This window comes from Chenopodium album, chromosome 5 (genome assembly GCF_948465745.1).
Source record: "Chenopodium album chromosome 5, dcCheAlbu1.1, whole genome shotgun sequence".
Classification (NCBI taxonomy): Eukaryota; Viridiplantae; Streptophyta; class Magnoliopsida; order Caryophyllales; family Amaranthaceae; genus Chenopodium; species Chenopodium album.
Window position 1 is genome coordinate 75610297 of NC_137838.1, and position 22693 is coordinate 75632989.

Here is a 22693-nt window from a genome sequence, read left to right on the forward strand (position 1 = left end):
GAATGAACCTGGCGTCTAGTAGCTTTTTGACTTCGGCAACTGCCGCCTGACTTTTTTCCTTGCCATGGTTTCTTTTCTTTTGCCGGATGGGCTTCTTTTTGGGGTCCACGGCGAGTTTGTGGACAGCGAGATCCAGACTGACACCTGGCATCTCTTCCACTTCAAAGGCAAAAATGTCTTTGAATTCCTTCAGCAGGAGGTGCAAACTTGCACCCAAGGTAGCATGAGCAACCGTCCCAACCTTTACAGTACGTTCTGGACGGCTGTCATCCAGCACGAGGTAAATGTTTTCACCAGCCGGTTGGGGATGGAGCTCATCTGACCGTTCACCGATCAGTGATTGCTATTTTTTCTCTTTTTTCACCTCCACCAGCAGAGGTGCCTTTCTTTTCTTCCCGGCTGCTGGTGGGGCAGGTGCTGGGTCGGCATCCTTGACATTGTCAAGGTCTATTGGTTCCTGGCCGCCTGGGGCCACAGTGTCTCTGACGGCTGAGAGATAGCACTCTCGGGCCGTCTTCTGATCCCCATTCAGGGAACCAACAGAGCCGTCATCCCTCTTATACTTGATGAGCATGAGAGACGGGATGATTACTGCCTTGGCTACATTGAGGGTTGGCCGGCCAAGGATAATGTTGTAGGCGGTCAACTCCTCAACGACCAAGAATCTGACGACAATATGTCGTCCCTGGCCTTTCTCTCCCAGCCGGATGGGTAAGTCAATTCTACCGGCTGGGTAGACCATCCCACCCCCAAAACCAACCAAGGGGTGGGTGACCGGATGCATGCTGCTGACATTGTATTTCAGATTCTGCAGGCACCGGAGACTGATGATGTCCGAAGAGCAGCCGGTGTCAATAAGGATCCGTCCAACCAACTGATTGGCCACCTTACATTCAATGACAACCGGGTCATTATGCGGACGGAGGACGCTGCCCCTATCCTTCTCAGTGATCAAGACGTCTGGGAAGGAGGAGCTTGCAGACGCCTGCTCATCATCATCTTTGTCCATCTTTCGAAGATGGTTCTTGGTGCCCTGGATGGTAGGCCCACCACATGAGAACCCGCCTGCTATAGTGTAGACCGGCTCCTTGTCAGTATCCGAACTACTAGCAGGCTGGGGGGTAGTCTTGGAGGACTGACCCTTGTTTTTCTTTTTTGCCCCGGCTGGGGACTTAGAGATGTTGGACTTCAACAACCCTTTGTTAGCCAGACGACCCAACGTCCGCTGAAGACTAAAGCAGTCGTTGGTGTCATGGCCAACCTCCTCATGAAATTGACAGAATTTATTTTTGTTCCGTGACTGGACAGAACTCTTCATTGGATTCGGCTTTTCAATAGACAGCCGGTCCTTTACCTCCATGAGGATGGAGTTGCAGTCTTTATTAAACTCTTACTTGGGAACGTACGGTTTAAATTCTTTCTTTTTCTTCTGGGATGGTTGGTTGCTGTACACATTCTATACCATATTTTACCCTCGATTTGTAGCTATTTTCGTATGATTTCTAAGCTCTACGGAGCTATTTCTCGCTAATATTTTCCTCTCTAGTGTGGCTTGGTCTATTTGATTGATTTTGTAGGCATATGAAGATTTCCGGATGATTTGGACTAGTTTTGGATAGCCACGAAAGCTTATTAAGATGGAGGAGAATTTTACCCGTGTCCGCCCTGGAGGGCAACATTGCCCTGGCAGCTAGGGCGAAGAAGGAAAAGAAGAGAAGTCATGAGAAAGAATGGAAGAGTTCAACTTCCATCCGCCCAGACCGGGCGACATTGCCCTGGCAGACCGGGCGGACAAAAGCACTGCATATGAAAGATTTCTTGAAGGCGTAAGGTCGTTTTTGCTTCTCGCGCCCGACCGGGCGGAGTGTCAATGGCCGCATTTTCCTATTTTTTCGGGTTTTCTTAATTAAAGGATATAAATACCCTTTGTAAAGCCCGACTAAAACATACTTAGTTATTATTTTCTAGTTTTAAAACCTTTATTAGAACCCTAATATTCTCTCTAGATCTAGATTACATTCTACTTTCAAATTTTAATCTTTATTCATCAACAAGTGGTACTTTTCTTCATTCAAGCAATTGGTATTCATCTTTAATTCTTCTTTTACTTTTAATTGCTTATTAATCATGTTTTCTTCATTGATTATTGTTTTTGCTTCCATTAATATGTGTGAGTAGTTCTTTATTCCAAGATCTAGCGGAACCCGAATATGATTAATGCTTGATTTAATTCTTTAAATTCTCTAATAATAATTATAATTGATTTGCTTAATTGATTATGCTTTATGCCAATACTAGATTAGGGATAATTGGTATTGTTATTAATCCTTTGTTTTAATCGCAACGGGAGTTGGGTTTTGACGGATTTGAATAAATCAATTAAGGGTTTGAAGTTCATCACGGGAGTAGTTGAATGGATGATTAGGAAGTTAGAGTAATGTGCTTAAGGTCTCTAATTTACATGATTCCACGGAAGTAGGCTTGATTGTGATTAGAGAAGCCATTGATAACTCGGGAGAGACCATTGGTATTATTCATGGATTACTTTTCCTCTTTAATCAATTGAATTATGTGTTAGGGGTAGAACGACTATTGCATTAATTGTATTGTGGTGAAGCTTGATCTTGGATGTTTTTAGCATTGAATTGTGCATTTTATTAGATTTTATAGTTTTAATTAGTTCTTTAGATATTGATTCCCACTTATTTGATTTGGTTACTTGCTTAGTAATTGCTTGAGTCTATTTAATTAGTTGAACCATAGTCTCTTGGGATCCGACCCTTGCTTGCCCGTCTACATAGTAGTGGTCTAGTTAGGTTTATTTTTGTTAGGTACGCGACACGCCTATTAAATTTTGGCGCCATTGCCGGGGACTAACGGTTTCATTCTAGTTATTTGTGATTTGTTTTACTAAGCATATATTTTGTTGCTTCGGCTATGGTTCCTTGTGTCTTTGATCTCCCGTTTTAGTTTCTTTGTTGCATGCAAACTCGAAGTTCAGGTTCAGATGATTTAACACCTTTTGATTCTGAGATCGAAGCTACTGCAAGAAGATGAAGAGGTAGAAGAAGGAGAAATCGAAATATAAGAACATGGTCGACCCAGGAACAAAATCTCTTTTGGAGTATGGTATTCCGGATACAACAACCGGATTTCTCTCCAATATTGTTAGACCACCTGTCACCGCTCAGAATTTTGAGTTGAAGCCCCAATTCATACAGTTCATCTCCAATGATTCTTTTGCGGGCTCATCAAATGATTGCCCTGTGACTCACATTGATAGTTTCTTGGAGAAGTGTGACACTATGAAGCTCAACGGTGTCACTGATGATGCTATTAGACTACGCCTTTTCCCTTTTTCACTAAGGGATAGGGCAAGGGAGTGGCTACGAGATGAAGGTATTGGTTCATTTGATACGTGGGACAAGCTTGCTAAGGCCTTCCTAGTAAAATTCTTGGGGCAAGAGGAAACCCCGAAATTAAGGAACGAGCTATCTACCTTCCATCAATCTAATGAGGAGTCTTTATATGAGGCATGGAGAAGGTTTAAGCGATTGCAGAGACAATGCCCTCACCATGGTATTCCAGAATGGATGTTGATCCAAACATTCTATAATGGTTTGACCCATGAGTTTCGCATATATATTGATGCTGCGTTTAGAGGTTCTATCATGACGAAGAATCCAACCGATGCAAAGGATTTGATTGAGAAGATGGCGGCTAATGATAATTACCATCCAAGGGGACGAAATGCTATCAACACAGGTAATAAACATGATGTTGATGCTCTAACCATGTTGACTAGTTCTGTGCAGGCACTAACTCACAAAGTCAATCAACTCCAAGCTGAGTCCCCTCGACCCTCGATGGAAACTTGTCAGATGTGTGGATTGCAAGGCCATACTGCACGGGAGTGTCAACCTAATTATGATGGGATGACGATTGAGCAAGCTAATGCTTTTTATACCACAACCTCCACAAGGCCATTTGATGAAGGGTGGAGAAATCATCAAGGGTTCTCATATATGAACAATCAGGCTCAAGTGAATCCTCAACCACCACCTGCTTTTCAATCAAGGGCACCTTTCAATCATCAATCCACACAACTCCCACCACCCCAAACCTCAAAATTTGATCTTGAATCAATTATGAAGGATTTTACTACCTCCCAAATTCAACAACAAGAGCTTATATCAAGGCAATTTGAGCTACAAGCAAAGCAAAATGAGTACTTTAAAAACTCAATCCAATTGCTCACCGCTCAAAATAAGAGGATAGAGACTCATCTTTCTCAACTTTCACAGCAAGTGAGACATCTAACAACTCTTCAAGATCAAGCAAAAGTCCAGACGAAACAATGCAATGCAATTTTCGTGAAGAATGATGAATTGTTTACGGGTGGATTAGAAGAGAAAGTGTGCAATGTGGAGTCAAGAACTAAGAAGCATGAGAGAGAAGGTCCCAAACATGTTGCTCCACAAGCATATGAGGAGCCGATGCCTTTCCCGCAAAGGTTATCAAAAGCTGTGCTCGATAAGCATTTTGGGAAGTATTCCAAGACTCTTAAGAAGGTATATGCTACCATTCCTTTTTCCGATCTTGTAGTTCAAATGCCTCAATTTGCAAATTTTGTGAAAGGAATTCTAGATCATGATCATAATGATAAGAAATTAGAAAGTGTGATAGTAAAGAAGAAATGTTCTGATCTTTTACATGATAGCTTACCACCTAAATTGCATGATCCTGGTAGTTTTACTATCCCTTGTATGATAAACGAAACATATTTTGATAGGGTCTTGTGTGATTTAGGTGCTAGTGTTAACTTAATGCCTTCTTCAGTGTATGAAAAATTAGGTTTGAAAAACCTTAAACCCTCTCCTATATCTCTTCATATGGCTGATAGAACTGTTAGACTCCCTAAGGGTGTAGTTGAAGATGTATTAGTTGGGATTGGCGAACTTGTTTTTCCTATTGACTTTGTTGTGGTGGATATGAAAGAAGACCATAAGATCACACTCATCTTTGGTCGCCCTTTTCTTGCTACAAGTCAAGCTTTAATAGATGTTCCTAGAGGACAAGTGACCATTAGAGCTCGGGATAAACAAGTTGTGTTTAAGCTTTTCAATGACCATAATTTTACTTTTGATGGTGGTACTTGTTTGAGAATCGATGCTACTAACCTTTTGGTTGATAAGTGTATTTCTAATAGAAATCCTGTGAGCAAAAAGGACAATATTCCACCACATGATGGGTTTAGTTACATGAAGGTCAATTCGAATACAAAGCACATCAACTCTAATTTGAAGGAGTCGTTTGGAGGTGGATATATTGATGAGAAATACCACAGAGTATCTTCTCCGTGTGGTGACCCAGGTTGAGCTACTAAAGAGGGGTCGAGCTAAAGACCTTAAACAAGCGCTAAATGGAAGGCAACCCATTCCATTTTTTTATTTATTTTATTTTCCATTTATTTTTTCTGTTTATTTATTTATTTATTTATTTATTTATATTTTTTTTAGTGTTTGGGGTTACGATGTGACGTTATTTTAAGGGCGGTCCCAGCTCCGCCCTTAGGTATGATCCCTCCTCTGTCAGTAGGGCCTAGTTTTCTTTTTCCCTTGCTTGTTCTTATTCGATATATGTTCACATTGAGGACAATGTGAAGTTTAGCTTGGGGGAGGGATTACTTTTGGCTTTGGGTAGTTACTTTGTGAATCATGACGATGAATGGCTAGTAAACTACTTCTCTGTGCCTCTATCCTTGATGATTTAAAGGTTTTTGGCTTGATTTTGATTGAAAGACTTGCAATGCAGATTAAATGATCATGATCTGATATTGGATTGTCTTGGCCTAATGGAAATCAACTTTGTGCAATTGTGTATGAATCTGGAGCTTGGTTGTGTTAACTGTGAGGCTTGAGCCTTTATTATTTATTCATGTGTGTTAGTTCCTGGTGTGACATTGATCTTAGTTTTGTCTTGAGACTTTTAGTAGTGTGTCATGATACATTGCACATGCACGATGAGGAGGACGAAGGCCATGTTCATTAGGTAGCCTCCAGATGAATTTAGAAACGTCTGTCCCCTTCTTGCTTACCCATGTTGTAGCCTTGTCCATGTTTTTCATCTAAGTCACAAAATTAACCTATCGGCCCCAATTAGTAACTTATCCCAAGTCTAGCTTGGGGGAGCCATCTATCTTGGTGTTCTCTATGCTTTGTGATGATGTTTTGGAGAAGATTAATTTGAAGCTTGATGATGTTTTGGAGAAGATTAATTTGAAGCTTGAAGGTTAATTTTGCTATATGATCTATTTTTAAGCTCTTATAGTTTGTTATAAAAAAAAAAGAAAAAAAAAGAAAAAAAAGAAAAAGAAAAAATTTCAGCTTCTTGAATGATAAATAAAAGAGCTTCAAAAATATGAGTAGTACGATGAATTGTTATGCAGGGTGAATAAGGGGGTAGTTGCTCTCAATTTAAGTTATGATTGGAGTGTGTACTCTTATGGATTAGTTTAATGGGATTTTGATTTATATTGATTCATTTTCGATGGCTTCCCTAAGGGACTATTTTTTCCCACATTTTCCAAATTTTTCCTACCCATTTTCACCCGGCCTACATTACAAGCTTGAAAAGACCTTCTGACCTTCGTGCATAGTATTGTGTTCATGTGAAACGAGTCTTTTGTCAAAATGCTGGAGTATGTGTCACATTTCGAGTCGACTTTTGACTAGGTTGAGCGGCATTATTACCCTTTAAACACGCTAGTGTTGTGAGATAAGGGGGGTTATCAATATTAGTGGGGATGGAGAGAGATCGGGCTCATTTTTAGCTCGCCACATAAAATTGTGCGGAGTGACCACTAAGTGAGATATTCTAGTCATCGATTCCTTATGTGTACATGGTTGACTCTGTTTGATGGCCATTCAGGTTGATTGATAGTCTGAATAAGGTGATTGGTTGGCTAAGATGCTTGTGTGTCCGATTTCGATTTTGAGTATGGTATTTTCAAATGTAATATGGGGTGAAATATGTTTATTTGGTTGTTGCTTGTCATTGATTGTCTTGCTTGAGGGCAAGCAAGAAGCTAGCTTGGGGGAATTTGATGTACACATTCTATACCATATTTTACCCTCAATTTATAGCTATTTTCGTATGATTTCTAAGCTCTACGGAGCTATTTCTCGCTAATATTTTCCTCTCTAGTGTGGCTTGGTCTATTTGATTGATTTTGTAGGCATATGAAGATTTCCGGATGATTTGGACTAGTTTTGGATAGCCACGAAAGCTTATTAAGATGGAGGAGAATTTTACCCGTGTCCGCCCTGGAGGGCAACATTGCCCTGGCAGCCAGGGCGAAGAAGGAAAAGAAGAGAAGTCATGAGAAAGAATGGAAGAGTTCAACTTCCATCCGCCCGGACCGGGCGACATTGCCCTGGCAGACCGGGCGGACAAAAGCACTGCATATGAAAGATTTCTTGAAGGCGTAAGGTCGTTTTTGCTTCTCGCGCCCGACCGGGCAGCCTTGCCCGGTCAGACCGGGCGGAATGTCGATGACCGCATTTTCCTATTTTTTCGGGTTTTCTTAATTAAAGGATATAAATACCCTTTGTAAAGCCCGACTAAAACATACTTAGTTATTATTTTCTAGTTTTAAAACCTTCATTAGAACCCTAATATTCTCTCTAGATCTAGATTACATTCTACTTTCAAATTGTAATCTTTATTCATCAACAATTGGTACTTTTCTTCATTCAAGCAATTGGTATTCATCTTTAATTCTTCTTTTACTTTTAATTGCTTATTAATCATGTTTTCTTCATTGATTATTTTTTTTGCTTCCATTAATATGTGTGAGTAGTTCTTTATTCCAAGATCTAGCGGAACCCGAATATGATTAATGCTTGATTTAATTCTTTAAATTCTCTAATAATAATTATAATTGATTTGCTTAATTGATTATGCTTATGCCAATACTAGATTAGGGATAATTGGTATTGTTATTAATACTTTGTTTTAATCGCAACGGGAGTTGGGTTTTGACGGATTTGAATAAATCAATTAAGGGTTTGAAGTTCATCACGGGAGTAGTTGAATGGATGATTAGGAAGTTAGAGTAATGTGCTTAAGGTCTCTAATTTATATGATTCCACGGAAGTAGGCTTTATTGTGATTAGAGAAGCCATTGATAACTCGGGAGAGACCATTGGTATTATTCATGGATTACTTTTCCTCTTTAATCAATTGAATTATGTGTTAGGGGTAGAACGAATATTTCATTAATTGTATTGTGGTGAAGCTTGATCTTGGATGTTTTTAGCATTGAATTGTGCATTTTATTAGATTTTATCGTTTTAATTAGTTCTTTAGATATTGATTCCCACTTATTTTATTTGGTTACTTGCTTAGTAATTGCTTGAGTCTATTTAATTAGTTGAACCATAGTCTCTTGGGATCCGACTCTTGCTTGCCCGTCTACATAGTAGTGGTCTAGTTAGGTTTATTTTTGTTAGGTACACGACACGCCTATCACTGGTCGGAGTCAGTAACCACCCAGATTTCTTTTCTTTTCTTGCTCTCTTCTTTGTTTTTGGCCGGCTGAGCTGACCGGCTGTATTTCTGTTTATCGGACTTCTTAGAGTCCGACTGGCTACCAGGCGTGTAGAGGTTGGTAGCTTGAATGTAGCTTTCCGCCTCCCTCAGGGCCGCCTGTAAGGTGAAATCCCCTTTTCTGACTAGGTCAAACTTAAAGGACAACCCGTCTCTCAGACCCTTGAAAAAGTCTGTAAAATCTACCTCGTCAGACAGTCCTTGAATCTGAATTCTTATCAGATTGAACCGCCTGAAATATGAGCGCAACCCTTCTCTCTCTCCCTGCCTAACGGTGCTCAGATCAAGGCATGTTTTCTTAGTAGGGATGTTCATTGAGAAGTTGGAAGCAAACAGGAAGGCGAGCTTCCTGAAACTATCGATGGACCCGGCTGGCAAGTTGCCAAACCATTGTTGGGCAATGCCCTTCAATGTAGCCGGGAAGCACCGACATCAAGTGGCATCATCCAACCCCTGCAGATACATGAGGTTGGTGTAAGCCATGAGGTGGTCTTCCGGATTGGTGGTACCATCATAGGTACCAACCAACACATTCTTAACCTTGGCCGGCTAGGCAGCCTCGGTTATCTCCCGGGTGAACGCAGAAAGTTGTTCACCCAGGCGCAGCAGAAGGAGCTTCCAGTCCAATGGCTGGACATTTTGATATGCCGCCTAACCTCCAAAGAGAGCCGGCTGCATGAAGTGAGAGGGATACTGTTCGTAAGCCTGAGTAGGCACATACGGTACAACTCCAATCATCTGAGAGCCAGAATGGACGGTATTACCGCCTGTCTGGCTCCCATGCAGAGAGAGAGAATTCCCTGCAGAAGTGTTGTTGAAGTTGTCTGGAAAGTTTGACGTTAAAGCCGACTCAGACAGCTGCTGATTCCTCTTCCGGTTAATTATTTCTCGGGCATCAAGAATTGATTTTTTACTTCCCACCAGCTGTTGAGTCCGGCTGGTGTTGTTGTTCCTCTTTGGAAGAAGGATTTTTGACCAATCAATGGTCCCGGCTGCCTTTTCCTTTGGATGAGGAGAGGGCTGCCGGTTTCTGACTGACTTCCCCTTCTCCGGAGGAGTCTTCTTTGCCGACTGACCTTTACTTGGGCCAGCCCGGCTTTGGGTGATCAACTCTTTAATTTCACCCTTGAAACTTTTCATGAATCTCATGAGTTCGTCTCGGGTGACAGGGGCTGATCCAGCGGCCATTTGGGTTTCCCCTTCCGGCTGCCCAGAGGGTTGGCTTGTACCCGCCTGGGAGGCACCCCGCTCCAGAGTGTCTCTGGGCCGGATGCGCTTGGTTATGAGAGAGCCATCATTGGCTGTAAAGGTTTCAACCTGAAGATCCTCATCTTCATGGTCTTTAAAGACTTCTGGGTCATCGCCCGGACGGTTAAGGGGTGGTACAGACACTTGAACCATCTTCGAGGTACTCTCCCCACAGACGGTGCCAAATGTTTTGGGTGTTTTTGTCCCTCTCGGGAGAGTTACAACACGAAGACTGATCCGGCTTGAGCTGCACCTGCAAAATAACGGAGACTCCGGGTGGTTGGAGCTCCACCTTCGACGGTCAAGTTAGTAACTTGAAAAGGAATAAAGAGTACGGAAATTTAGGTGGGTATCTGCTCGGATTCCAAGCTCAGATGTCTCTATCACAGGGACAGTGTAATAATAAATGATCAAAACGTGCCCTCCAAAAGAGGGAAATCTCCCTATTTATAGGGTTCTCGGGATTTGTGTCCCTGATTAGGTCATTGATCCCTAATCATTGGTGGGCTGCGCCGCATTGCGGCTTTCTCGGGATTTGGGCCTGAAGGCCGCCTTTTTTCCCTTAACTTCGGGGATGACACGTGTTAAGCAGGGATTGGTCCACTTTGGGCCATCCTGAGGCTGACACGTGTCACCCTCTGATTGGGCCACATGGCAGGGTAAAATTACCCTAAACACTAGGTATTGAGGTGGAAGATGTAACTCATGATATTCGGCAGTTTATCGGGGTTTTACATAAGCTTTTTCAGGGCAGTGTTTTAGATGCAGACTTATACTTTATGCTCTCTTTGCTCAGTCAATATCCATATTCTGATCCATGGAAAAAAAAACTTCTTTTAAGAGATTTCCCGACCCTATGAGATAACTAATAATGAGGGACTTTCTTCATTAATTTCTACGGCCGTTATGTAAGCGATCTATCATCCAAGACTCTATTTGACAGTGCTCTTTCTTTTGCTGTAAATAAACTTCTAGTTGTTCAACTAGTAGGGTGGATCTCTAAGATCCCTGTGGGTTGGATTTATGATCACATTCTACGTATGTTCGTATCAGGATCAAGATTAGCCTCAGGACCATTCATGTATAGTGAATTATCTCTTTTACAGATTCTCAAGTACAATAGAGCAACACTCCATCACTATCGGCAAATTCTAGGGGGCGCACGGATTGATTTTCGCCGCATTGAGTTTTTTAGAGAGACTAGACAGTTTTTCATAAATTTATACTTGTACTCAGTGCCGGGGCTAAAATGACGCAATAAGTAAGGGGTCCTGTGCAACTTCTCAAAAATGAGGCCATCACAAATTCGCAATACTCGTAAAACAAATTGAATATTTGTATTTTGATAGATAAACAACGATTTAATCAATTCTGACTTAAAACTGAATATTTTTCTATTAAAAAAAATTAATAAGAGTGAAGTTAATTTAGAAGATAAAGGATTTGTCTAGACTTTCTTACAATATATAGGGAAATTATTTGGTAATAGAAATATTTTGTAAAAATGAGAAAGGAAAATTGAATAATTGAAGGAGGGAAATTAAATTGGAATTGAATATGAAAGGTTTAAGAATGGAAAAGGTGATTATGATGTAGCTGATTACCGAAATTGTGGGTGGATAGTTTTAGGTGAACGAATCTGGACGCATAACTATATAAAAAAATAATAAAAAAATAAAAATAAAAAAAAGTGTTGAAAAAAGAATTGAACCTGTGATGTCAAGTAATTTACAAGCAATGATAACCATTCTTCCAACCATATACATCAGTAATTATATAGAACAAAAAATGCATATATCTAGATTTTGGGGCCCCTAAAATTTGGGGGCCCTGCTCCGTCGACCACCTTGCACCGGCCTAAAATCGCCCCTGCTTTTACTGATAATAACATAGACTAGAATTTTATTACAAAAATAATAACAATCATAAAATGATGACATCATTTATAGTTATGAAAGGAAAATTTTAATGATAATATGACATGTGTCTAATTTTAGGATATGATGATGTCAGTGGTTACTATTTTAGTACACTACTAGAAAACATACCATTTCCGACGAAACAGCTTCGACGGACACAAAAATCTGTCGAAAACTATAAAATTTCGGACAGATTTCAATTCCATTGAAAATCCGTCGGAAAATTCCGACGAAATTTTAATCCGTTGGAAATTTCTTTGTTTCTGACGGATATATTTTCTTTCCGCCGGAAACTTCCAACGAAAGTTAATTCCGTCGAAAACTTCTGACAAAATTTAAACCCTTTCCGACGGAATTATAGTTTAAGAAAAAACAAAACCCCCCAAAACCCTAATTAAAACGGCACCCATCCCCCTCCCTCTTTCATTTCTCATTTCTCTATCCTCTCCACTCTTCCTCTCATCTTCTCTTTCTCTCTCCTCCCCTCTTCCCTCTTCTCTTCTCACGCGGTCACGCCCCCTTTCTTCTCACGCCCCTCCTCTTCTCTGATTCTTCCGCAGGCCCTTCTCCTATTCTCTTCTCTAATTTTTTTTCTCTTGCCTATCTCCTCTCCCCTTTTCTGGTTTTTCTCACACCCCTCTTCTCTCTAATGGTGGGTTAAAGTTGTTATGGTGATGGTTTAAAAAAAATTAATGGTTTTAAAGATCAAATTCAACCATGAAAATGCTAGATCTAGAGTTTTCATGGTCGAATTTGGCCTTATTAAACCAAGTTCGAGGTGAAATTCGAAGCTAATTCGATTTTAAGGTACGTTTTAATGTTATTTATTTTTGTTTTTGATATATTTTTTTTTTGGGCAATGGTGGTTGGTTTTTCGTTTGTGTTTATGGTTTTAGGTGGGTGGGATTGGGTGTGGGTTCGGTCAGGTTTTGGGTGTTTTAGGTGGGTGGATTTGGGTTTAGGTTTGGTGGGGTTTTGATTAGAATTCGGTCAGGGTTTGGGTTAGGTGGGTCTAGGTTAGGGTTCAGTGGTGGTGGTGGTGGTGGGTTGATAGGTTGTCGTACACCTATCACAAATAAATTCCTAACAAACCAACTAACAATGTAGTAGGGTAAGTAGGGTCGAATACACAAAGATATGACTATTTAATTTATCTTTCAAGGTATAGAGAAACTTCTACGTCACGAAATTGGGATAAAAATATAGTCTAAATTAAAAGAGGGATAACATAATTAATAAAAAGACCTAGGGTTATGGTTCACCATGTTTATAGTTCTAAATCTATCAAATATCAATAACAATTCAATCAATCAATTATCTAGAGCAATTGCTAATCCTACGTACGGTCGGGTCTTAACGCTCTCAATTCAACATATGTAGTTCAGTCGCTAACATAATCAGAATTGCTAATTGTAGGTAAGCCTCTAAAAGTAAGATCTTTCGATTCAAACCCTTATTAACAATAATTAATCAAACAATTGATCGATCAGGTTGCAAGATTAACAATAAAACACTATCAATTAGAGAAATCAATAATCAAAATATCAATATAATATCAAACAAGATTCATAGTATAAACATGGATTCCCAAACCTTAGAAATAAACTACTCAAGCATGAAATAAATAATTAAAACTAAATAATAAAGAAAGCATAATTAAAATAAAGAAATAAAATTACCTCTATAAATTAAAGTAACAAATTCAAGGACAAATCCATGGAGGAATCCATGAAGTTGTCCATGAAAAACTAGGGATAGAGAGAAAAATACAACGAACGAAAAATAATAATAATAATAATAATAAAAAAGCGTCCCGAGAAAATAAGTCTCCTTGAGTATTTATAATTCCCTCAAATTGTAATCTAAAAATAAATAAAGAAAAGAAATAAGAATATATAAATTACACAAGTTGTCAAACGATTGGGCGATAGAAGATGACGTGGCACGAAGATGCTCGATGGAATCGAGGGCCAAGCAAAAGACGTGCTACGATGCCCCTTGCTTGCTGCTGTCGTGGGTAAACTGGAGCTATAGCTCCCTGGTCGAGTGAGCTCTCGCTCGGGGCTGCTATTGCTTGAGGCCTATGCGAGCTACCTTGCGAGCTCTCGCTCGGGGCTGCTGGGCATTGTGTCAACTTCACAAGCATGTAATTTCTGATTCATAAGTTGTATATAGGCACGTAACCTACTGTTGGAAAGCTATTCAAGTCTAGTTTTCAACTCAACTTGAATCACTTCAATCAAATTTGTATAACTCAAGTTATGATCAAAAGAGTGAGCAAAGGTCAGTTTTGCCACTTTATAAAAAGTCGTTTTACTTCGTTTCTAACTCAAATTCAATTCTGAAAAGTGCACAACGAAACCTGTGGATGATATATTCATTAGTCATTCATATAAATCTCAACCTAAGCTTCCACAAACACATATCCTTCATTAAGAGACCTCGATTCATTGACTTTTCATCCTATCATTGCCCGATTCTTCCAAAACCACTCCGAAAGCGTTCAAACAGCTATAGAAACTACCTGAAACATTAAGAAAACACAAACGAAGCGTAATAGAGCACAAAATGGACAACTTATGCAATTGAGACCTAAAAAGCGACAAAAGACTCAAAAAGCTACTATAAAACTAGCATAATCGTACCTATAAACACTATATAAATATGACTTATCATGGGTGTGGCTGATTTGTATGCGTGTGGTGGGTAGCGATGGGTTTGTGGTGGTTATGCCCTTAGGTGGGTTTAGTGTTAGGGTGGGTGTAGACACCCATTTGTGTCTCCCCAAAACCAAACCCGGTGATGAGTACCTTTCGCGTCGAATCATAATCGAATGAAGTGAAAGTGTGGAAAGTTTAGTGTTGCGGAAAGTTTTAATTTCTCTTCTCTTCTCTCTGTTTTTAAAAACTTATTTTGAGAAAACAGTCAATCCATTTTGGTTGGTCCATGATATGGGTCCAATAATAGTGTAGTTGGATGGGGCTTCACAAGAGCTTTCCGACGATATATTATAAGCCCAATTGAGGAAGTTATGGCCAATTTACTGAACTGGGCCCGGTTTAAACCTTATATGCGGCCCAATGATCTAGAGGAGGTCCTAATATGATTTATCATTCCTAATGCAATTAGGAATGGTTTTAGTCTTCTAGATTCTTCTAGAAGGTTCTTTTCATTCCTAATTAAATTAGCATTGATAAATTGACTTTTGTTGACTTTTCAGAGTTTTAATTAAAATCAAAGAACATTTTTGAGGAAAAGATACGATTTTATCCTCCTGTACGGCAAAATTTATCTGATATTAGAAAACGCGTCAAAAACAGGATTAGCGCCTAACGCCAGACATTGGCGCCTGGCGCTAATGTTGGCGCCAATCTCATTTTGCGTGCGCCAGACTCTGTTTCGATAATTTTTTCTTTTTGGCTGATTTTCTCTATAAATAACGTATTAAAAACTCCGTTTTCGATAACCAGATTTCATCTAAAAACCAGTATTCACCCACAACCAGTTTTCATTCTCTCATTCTCTTTAATCATTCACCATCTCTCTCTCTCTCTCCCTTTTTCTAAACTTGCTTTTCAAATACAAAATTCCGCATTCATTAGATCTAGAAACACCTAGCCATATTCGAAGTTGCCTTCGCCCTAGACGTGAAAGGTTTAATTTCTGAGGGTTTGGTCCCAAGTCTCTCTTTCAATTATTTAATTTAATTGTTTTGTTTATTATTTTCCTTGAAGTTACTAACGCGTGTATTTTGTTATTAGAAAGAGGTACGAGGCATCAAAGTAAGTACTTTAATGGTTTAATTGATATTATGATGTAAAAATCATGTTTAAATTGTTATGATATTTCTAGTATCATGTCTAGGGTAATTTTAATATTAAGTATGATTGTTACGATGCCTTTTATTTCTTCCTAATATTTATGATTGTTAGTATCATGTTAGGGTTAAAGATTTGATTTTTATTGCTTAGTGACATGCTAGGGTTTGTTATTAATCTTGTTAGTATCATGCCTAGGATCTTGCTATTTTTATTATGCTTTAACATGATTTATGATTATTTTTATAATTGTTTTCATTATGATTATAATTTTATTATTTCTAACATTATTATTATTATGATTAATATGATTGTTATTATTATGATTATTGTTTTGATGATTATAATTATTATTATTGATTATTATCTTGTTGCTTGATATCTATTGTTATTGCTTGATCACGCCTTTTATGCATGTTTAAAGTGAATTTGTACTTGTAATCACGCTTAATAAGATAATTAATAATCTTGTTTAGGGTTAATTTGATTATAATTCAAGTGATCGTCAATAATAGATTTCTTTGTGCATTAAATTCAACCAACATAGATAAGCAGGTTTAGGGTTAGTCCTATTGATTGCATGTTAGTCAGAAAGCGCACATGAATACGATCAAAATAAAGTAGAGGCCTATTATTAGGGCAGGTTCAATCTCTTTTAGGTTGGATTTGTACCTTCATCCCCGAACCCTTATTTGGTTCAAGACCTTATGGAGTTGACGATCTCTTGGATCGTTAAGGGGTGTAACCTTCACCTCGTGAACGATTTACAAGTTCCTAAAACTTGTTGGCGACTCTTTTGCTCTATCTTCTTTCCCTTTGGATGCCACCGTACTTAAGTGTATGATCACAGTGGGGTTCAAGCTATGGGTTAACGCTTGAAATATTCCCTACAGTGGGTATATTAAGATCTAGGCTTAGGATTAGTTTAGGGAGAGTGGTGGTCTGGGATTAGGGTTAGGGTTAGTTAGGTGCCGGTGGTGGTCTGATGTGGGGGATGGTGGCGATGGTTGTCTGATGTTGGGGTTAGGGTTAGTTAGGGGTTGGAGGTGGTGATATGCCGTGTCGGTGGTGGTGAGGTGTTTTTTTTTAATTTTATGAAAGATTTTTCCTACGAAACTGTATCTGTCGGATACAGAATTTTTCGGAGCGTAGAAAATTTTTTCCGACGGGAAATTCCGTCGGAAAAGTGTTTCTAACGGATTTCCGTCGAAAAAGGTCATGTTTCCTACAAAATCTTTTCCAACGAAATTCAAGGTGTTAAATTTCGTTAAAAATGGCCTGTTTTCTAGTAGTTTTATTAGTTATAGATTGATTATAGAAGGGAAACTTTGTGTTTAATGATCATACGACATAAATGTTTTTGAAAATGAGAAAATGGAACGAATTTATTCAAGATGAAAAATAGGATATCATTAGGGAAACTTCCACCAGATTCACCATTTGGGCTAATCCGGATTCAGGGCTCATTTATAGAAGGTTAGATTAAGGTCGCTTCCTAATTGTTGTTGCAAGAGATCGAACATGTGATCCTCCATATCATATGCAACACCACTGCACCAACAGTCAATTGGTACATGTAAGTAGTTATAATTGAACAAATATTTGAAATATAACATTCATCACACTAATCTAGAGCTCTACACGTGATTTTGTCATGCTTTCCTAAATTAATATCATTTTCTCTTTTCATAAAACTTAACTTTAACTCCAACACACGTCAGGTTGAAAAATCTTACGATTAGATTGGTTGATTAACACTTTAAGTGATCAATTGCATAATAAACTTATTGGGTAATGAGTGGAAGTAGTGTAAAAAATTGACCCAACCGATCTGATCCGAAAACAAACTAAACAAAGTCCTTTAAATTTCAAGTTGTATGAACACAATAATTTAGCATGACTCAAAGTTAAAATAGGTCCTACTCTACCTCACCAAATCTGATCCATGTGTTCGAATCTAACCCAATAATTTAGTATGAGCTAGCTATTCCTTTAATATACACATTTAGAAGACTATGGCAGCTAACGCGCGCGATGCATGCACCCTAGCTAACCATATATGGAAGTTCTTTTGAGGGATTTGGCCTTAAATCACAAATTTAGTTGTTGATATGTAAACAATTATGCTTAGGGGTATAAAAGTCCAAGGCAACTAACATTATGATAAAAAAAATAAGTAATAACTAAACATTTTTAGGGTATAATTGTCCAAATAATTTTCAATAAGAACTTATACATGTAACACCCCCAAATTACTCTCCTATAATAATGATTACAAAACGTGGTTAAGAGAGTAACTTAGGAGCATTATTTCCATGTGATAACGTGGGGCTTTTAAAAACAGAGACTTACAACGGAAGAAATACACCTTAGTTTTCATTAATTAATTGAAAATAGCAATAGTTTTTGAAACATAAATCTAAATGGTACCCATACTAATTCATAATAATGAACCTAGACTAAGTGATATCGTCGTTCGTCCCCGATACAACATTTAGCTCACGTTGAGTCATCGTCATCACCTATATACTCATCATAAATGATAAGTAGCGCCAAGCCAAAACAAAAGAGACATATGCGTTAGGAAAACACTAAGTACACATAAGTGCTAAACACGTAAATTAGTTTAGTTGATTAAACATTCTTTCGAAATATATAATTCTTTTGAAACATGGTTATTCGAACTTTCCATAGGCAAGACATCATATTTTCATATATTATGAAAATGTACATTGTGACGAATCTAATAAGATCTCACTCGACTATATTTTTCCTTACATATAAATCACAAAACATGGTCAAATGAAGGGGTGTGAATAGTGCTAAAGTTAAAACGTGTCAACTAATAAAAAACGGAGGTAGTATAATGTTATAAATATAAACTCCTAAGAATATCATTGATGTATAACTATTGATAGGATCATAGGAGTATAGGACTATATGTACTAGTGGACATCCATATAGGACTACAGATCAAATATGGATGGGAGAAAACCTATTCAAAGAGTAAAATGTTGAACCACCTTAAAAGTTATATTTCAATGAAAAAAACAAGTCATTTTTAAACCAAAAGACTTGGAAAATGACAGCCATTGAGAAAGTCTGGCCTGAAGTTTGTTGATACCAAAGAAAATCTTTCATTCGTCAAAGAATGATTTTGAGATGAATTAGTAAAGTAAAGCTGTGACGTAACAATTTTAACGTCAATTAAGTAGGTAACTTTGTTCATAAAAAGTAGATTAATTGAATGAATGCCATCTTCGATCTAGAAAATTAAATGCTAAACAGTTAAAAATTAAACATAATCATCACAGGTTTTTTTAAAAATAATTATGACATTCTTCACACTTACAAATATTATAAGCTGAGAATAAGGAAGAATTCAATTGGTTAGAATTCTCCTTCCAATTTTAAGTGATTGTGATCGATTCTCAACACCAGTCTTTATATAGCTCTCTTAACACTTTAAAAAATATTTATTATAAGTTGAAATTTAAAGGTACAAGTCACTTATAAACAAATTAGTTTTAAATTTAATAAGTTATGTTAAAATATTTATTATAATAGTACTTATTGAGACGAATCTAACAAAGTCCACTTACATATAATTTACAAAAGATGGTCAAAGAAAAGATGATGAATAAGGTAAATGTCAAAACAGATCAAGCAAGCGTCTTCTCAAAAAATAAAAAAATAAATAAAAATACTACCTTCGTTAACATTTACTTGTAAATTTGGGGTATTATTTGAGAGACATAAAATATTCCAAAGTTACAAATAAATGTTAACGGAGGTAGTAGAAAAGATGGTTCATTATTACCAAATAAGGCTAAACACTTACCGTTACATGAGATATAAAAACATATACAGTAGCATTATAGCCCCTTTAATTGTTGGTCGATCTTCCGCGGAAAATGGTGGGGGGTTTTGGGGAGGAAGGAACATTATTGGAGTCATAGTCTTAGCTAGTTCCATCCCACCTTGGTTGGACCAGGTGATATATATGGGCTGGTCACATGGACCCACACTCCGATTATAAACGTGCTTCTAATTCATGGTGGTCAGCTCACTCTAACGCATGAAGAAACATCTAGAAATTTTGAAATTTTGCATTAATGCATGGTGGTCTGTTCATACGTGTAGCGATAATTATTAAGTAGTACTTGATCTAGTGATAAGAATTATATTATAAAGTATCTCATAAATATGAAATTTTGGGATCAATTTCTATTAGGGATAACTTTAGGAGAGAGGATTCTCTCATCCTTGCCTGATAACTTAATTAAGTTGATTTATTAGAAGTTTTGTTTCGATAGAATGTCTTATCCCCCACCTACAAAATATAAGGTATAGATTCATAAATAAATTATTAGCCAATATTCTCATCAGTCCTATCTACTCGTGTATATGTGCGGGGACCGCTCAAACTAGATGTGTTACGGCAACACGAACTTATTGCAATAATTGAATAAATTTTATATAATTCCTATGTTAAGATCAATATTTATTTGAAACAAGATTGTTTCACCCCAATTGAGATTGACAAAATGACAAGCTAGGTAAGATATATATATATATATATATATATATATATATATATATATGTGTAATACATATCTCAAAAATTCAATTGTTTAATTGCATGAAGAGTTGAAGACTGTAGTATAGTAGTATGAGTCAATGCATAACCCATATCTTAATACACATGTATGCAATATGCGTCATTGGTTATTTGTATCAAGACATAAAAATAGCAGACAAGAAATGAAATCTTAACATAATTGCTGTCCAATAAGTCCACAATTTCTCCATCTTTATTCCACATTTATGTATGGACCCCATCATAATATAAATCCCTTCATATATATCATTATCATGTACTAATTTCTCCTCCCATATATATAAACCACTAACAAATGTAACTAAGTTTTGTGATATATTTATTCTTTTGTCTATGTGTAATAAATATAATCATGCAAAAATGAAGCAATATTCCATGAAAATGAGACCCAAGTTTTGTGAAGGAAGTGGGTTTGGGTTGTTTATGGGGATGCTAGTAATAGCCATGTTTTTGCTAGTGTTGCCACAAGTATTGCCACCAACGCTACCGCCACCACCGTCGTTGCTACTCTTTCTTCCGGTCATAATAATGGTGGTGTTGTTGCATTTTGCCATACACTCACCACCACAAGTTCCTATTGTTATTGATCCTGATCATGCCATGACTACGGAGTTTTAACTTTTAAGTGAGTATGTTGTTCAAAAAGGTGTTATGCAATATCTCCCTAGTTCCTTTTTTTTTATTATTTTTTTTTTTAAAGTGAATTCCTAGTTCCTAATTTCAACTTAAATATGCATATAAATTGTATGATATAATTGAAGTCCATTTTTTTTTCCTTTAATTTTTGTAGGTTTGTATAGGTATGTAAAAATTATTTCATAGAAGTCTAAAAAAGAATACTCCAAACTAAGCTTGAGCACTTGTTTGCTTTATTTTGTACCTTTCACTTTCTTTACAAGTTATTTCTATGGTTTAATGGGTATTCATTCAGGGGCGGATCTATTAAGGTGCACAGTGAGTCACGTGACTCACCAGCACACTCACCGGCACAAAAAAAAAAAAAAAAAAAAAAAAAAAAAAAAAAAAAAAACTAAGAGACCGCCTATTACAGATAGGCGGTCTCACTGTCAGTTTTTTAGATATCAAAGAGACCGCCTATTAAAATATCAGATAGGTGGTCTCTTTGTTGCTGCCATTGCCAGATAACAGGTCTCTTTTTGTCAGCAGAATAATTTTTGCGCCTAAAGAGACCTGTTATATTTAATAACAGGTCTCTTAAGTTATCTAACATTTTTTTTTAATAATTCTTATTTTTAAGTAAAAAAATTATAAAGTTAGTTTAATGTAATAGTTTTATAGTATGTATTTTTACATTATATTGTTGGATTGAAATAATTTTGGTGAAATATAATTTTTTTATATAATTTTGGGATTGAAATAAGTGATCAATTATTGATGGTGACTCATAAGTTCGAAAATCCTGAATCCGCCACTGTATTCATTATTCCACAAAGAAATCAACTTAAATTAAGATGGATTAGGATAATGAAGGTATTTAATGTTTGGCCACATCACTATAAGGGCCTGTTCCGATTGAGTGAACTCAGCTGAACTGAACTGAACTGAACTGAACTCAGCTGAACTGAACTGAACTGAACTGAACTGAACTCAGCTGAATTGAATTGAACTGAACTGAAATGAACTGAAATGAATATTTTATAAGAGAAGGAAATTAGGAGCTGAACTGAACTGAACTGAACTGAACTGAACTGAATTGAGCTGAACTGAACTGAACTGAACTGAACTGAACTTAACTTAACTGAACTGAATTTCAACGTAAGAGAACAGGCCCTAAGTTGATTTTAGCATAACATCTATTCGTTGCAAATTCAGAGCTCCACAATTGATCAGTAAGTGTTGTAAGTATAAAAGGATTAATGTCTTTTGTGTTTGGTCAAAGGCCAAGAATGGTGAAGGCTTTAAAGTCAATTTTACTGCCAAATTAAACATGGATATATGACACAATAATTAACTCCATAAGTCAATATTGGAGCTTGATTTGTAAAGAGAAGTGAATCCTTTGTTTTGATGATAGTAGATCTATTGAAGAATTGAGAAACCTTGCAAAATTGATCTTAAATGATGGAAAAACACAATGATTTCCACTAAGGGGGTGTTTGGTTCACATAATTAAGGTATAAGGTATGAGTTTAGAATGGTTTAAACTCATACCTTATGTTTGTTTTATGATTTTATGAGTTTCAAACCCATACCTAAAACCCCCAAAGTATGGGGTTTAGAAACCTTGGGGTGAAGGTGGGTTTGGCTCATTCTCATACATTTAGGCATTAAATGAAAGAAAAATATTGCATTTTATAATCATACCAAACATATGGTATTAAGAATCAAGTTCTAAACCCATTCCACTATGGTTCCATTCCTGATTCCAATTTCATACCAGTTTGCGAACCAAACGCTCCCTAAGTATGAAAGTATGAAAACATTTTGTTGGCTCATTTTGAATCAGGAAGGAAAAG

The 22693-nt window shown here is 37.3% G+C and overlaps 1 protein-coding gene and 1 non-coding gene across 2 annotated transcripts; one reads left to right on the top strand and one right to left on the bottom strand.

The window, feature by feature from the left end:
• Nucleotides 1-3092: 3092 nt before the first annotated feature.
• Nucleotides 3093-5378, top strand: LOC145633178 (uncharacterized). Its single transcript, XM_081685456.1, has 3 exons — nucleotides 3093-4746; nucleotides 4840-5063; nucleotides 5196-5378. Exons 1-3 carry the CDS (start codon nucleotides 3093-3095, stop codon nucleotides 5376-5378), a joined length of 2061 nt encoding a protein of 686 aa, XP_081541582.1.
• On the bottom strand, nucleotides 3477-3583 carry LOC145633305 (small nucleolar RNA R71). Its single transcript, XR_014112639.1, has one exon. It is a non-coding gene; the product is annotated as a small nucleolar RNA R71 (small nucleolar RNA).
• Nucleotides 5379-22693: the final 17315 nt, after the last annotated feature.

Bases quoted from the DNA above. Each gene is read 5' to 3' on its own strand.
- LOC145633178 (XM_081685456.1), top strand. From the start codon at position 3,093: ATGGTCGACCCAGGAACAAAATCTCTTTTGGAGTATGGTATTCCGGAT. The intron at 4,747-4,839 runs GTAGTTTTACTA...TGCCTTCTTCAG, and splicing joins ACCTAAATTGCATGATCCTG to TGTATGAAAAATTAGGTTTG. The intron at 5,064-5,195 runs GTTCCTAGAGGA...TTGGTTGATAAG, and splicing joins CAAGTCAAGCTTTAATAGAT to TGTATTTCTAATAGAAATCC.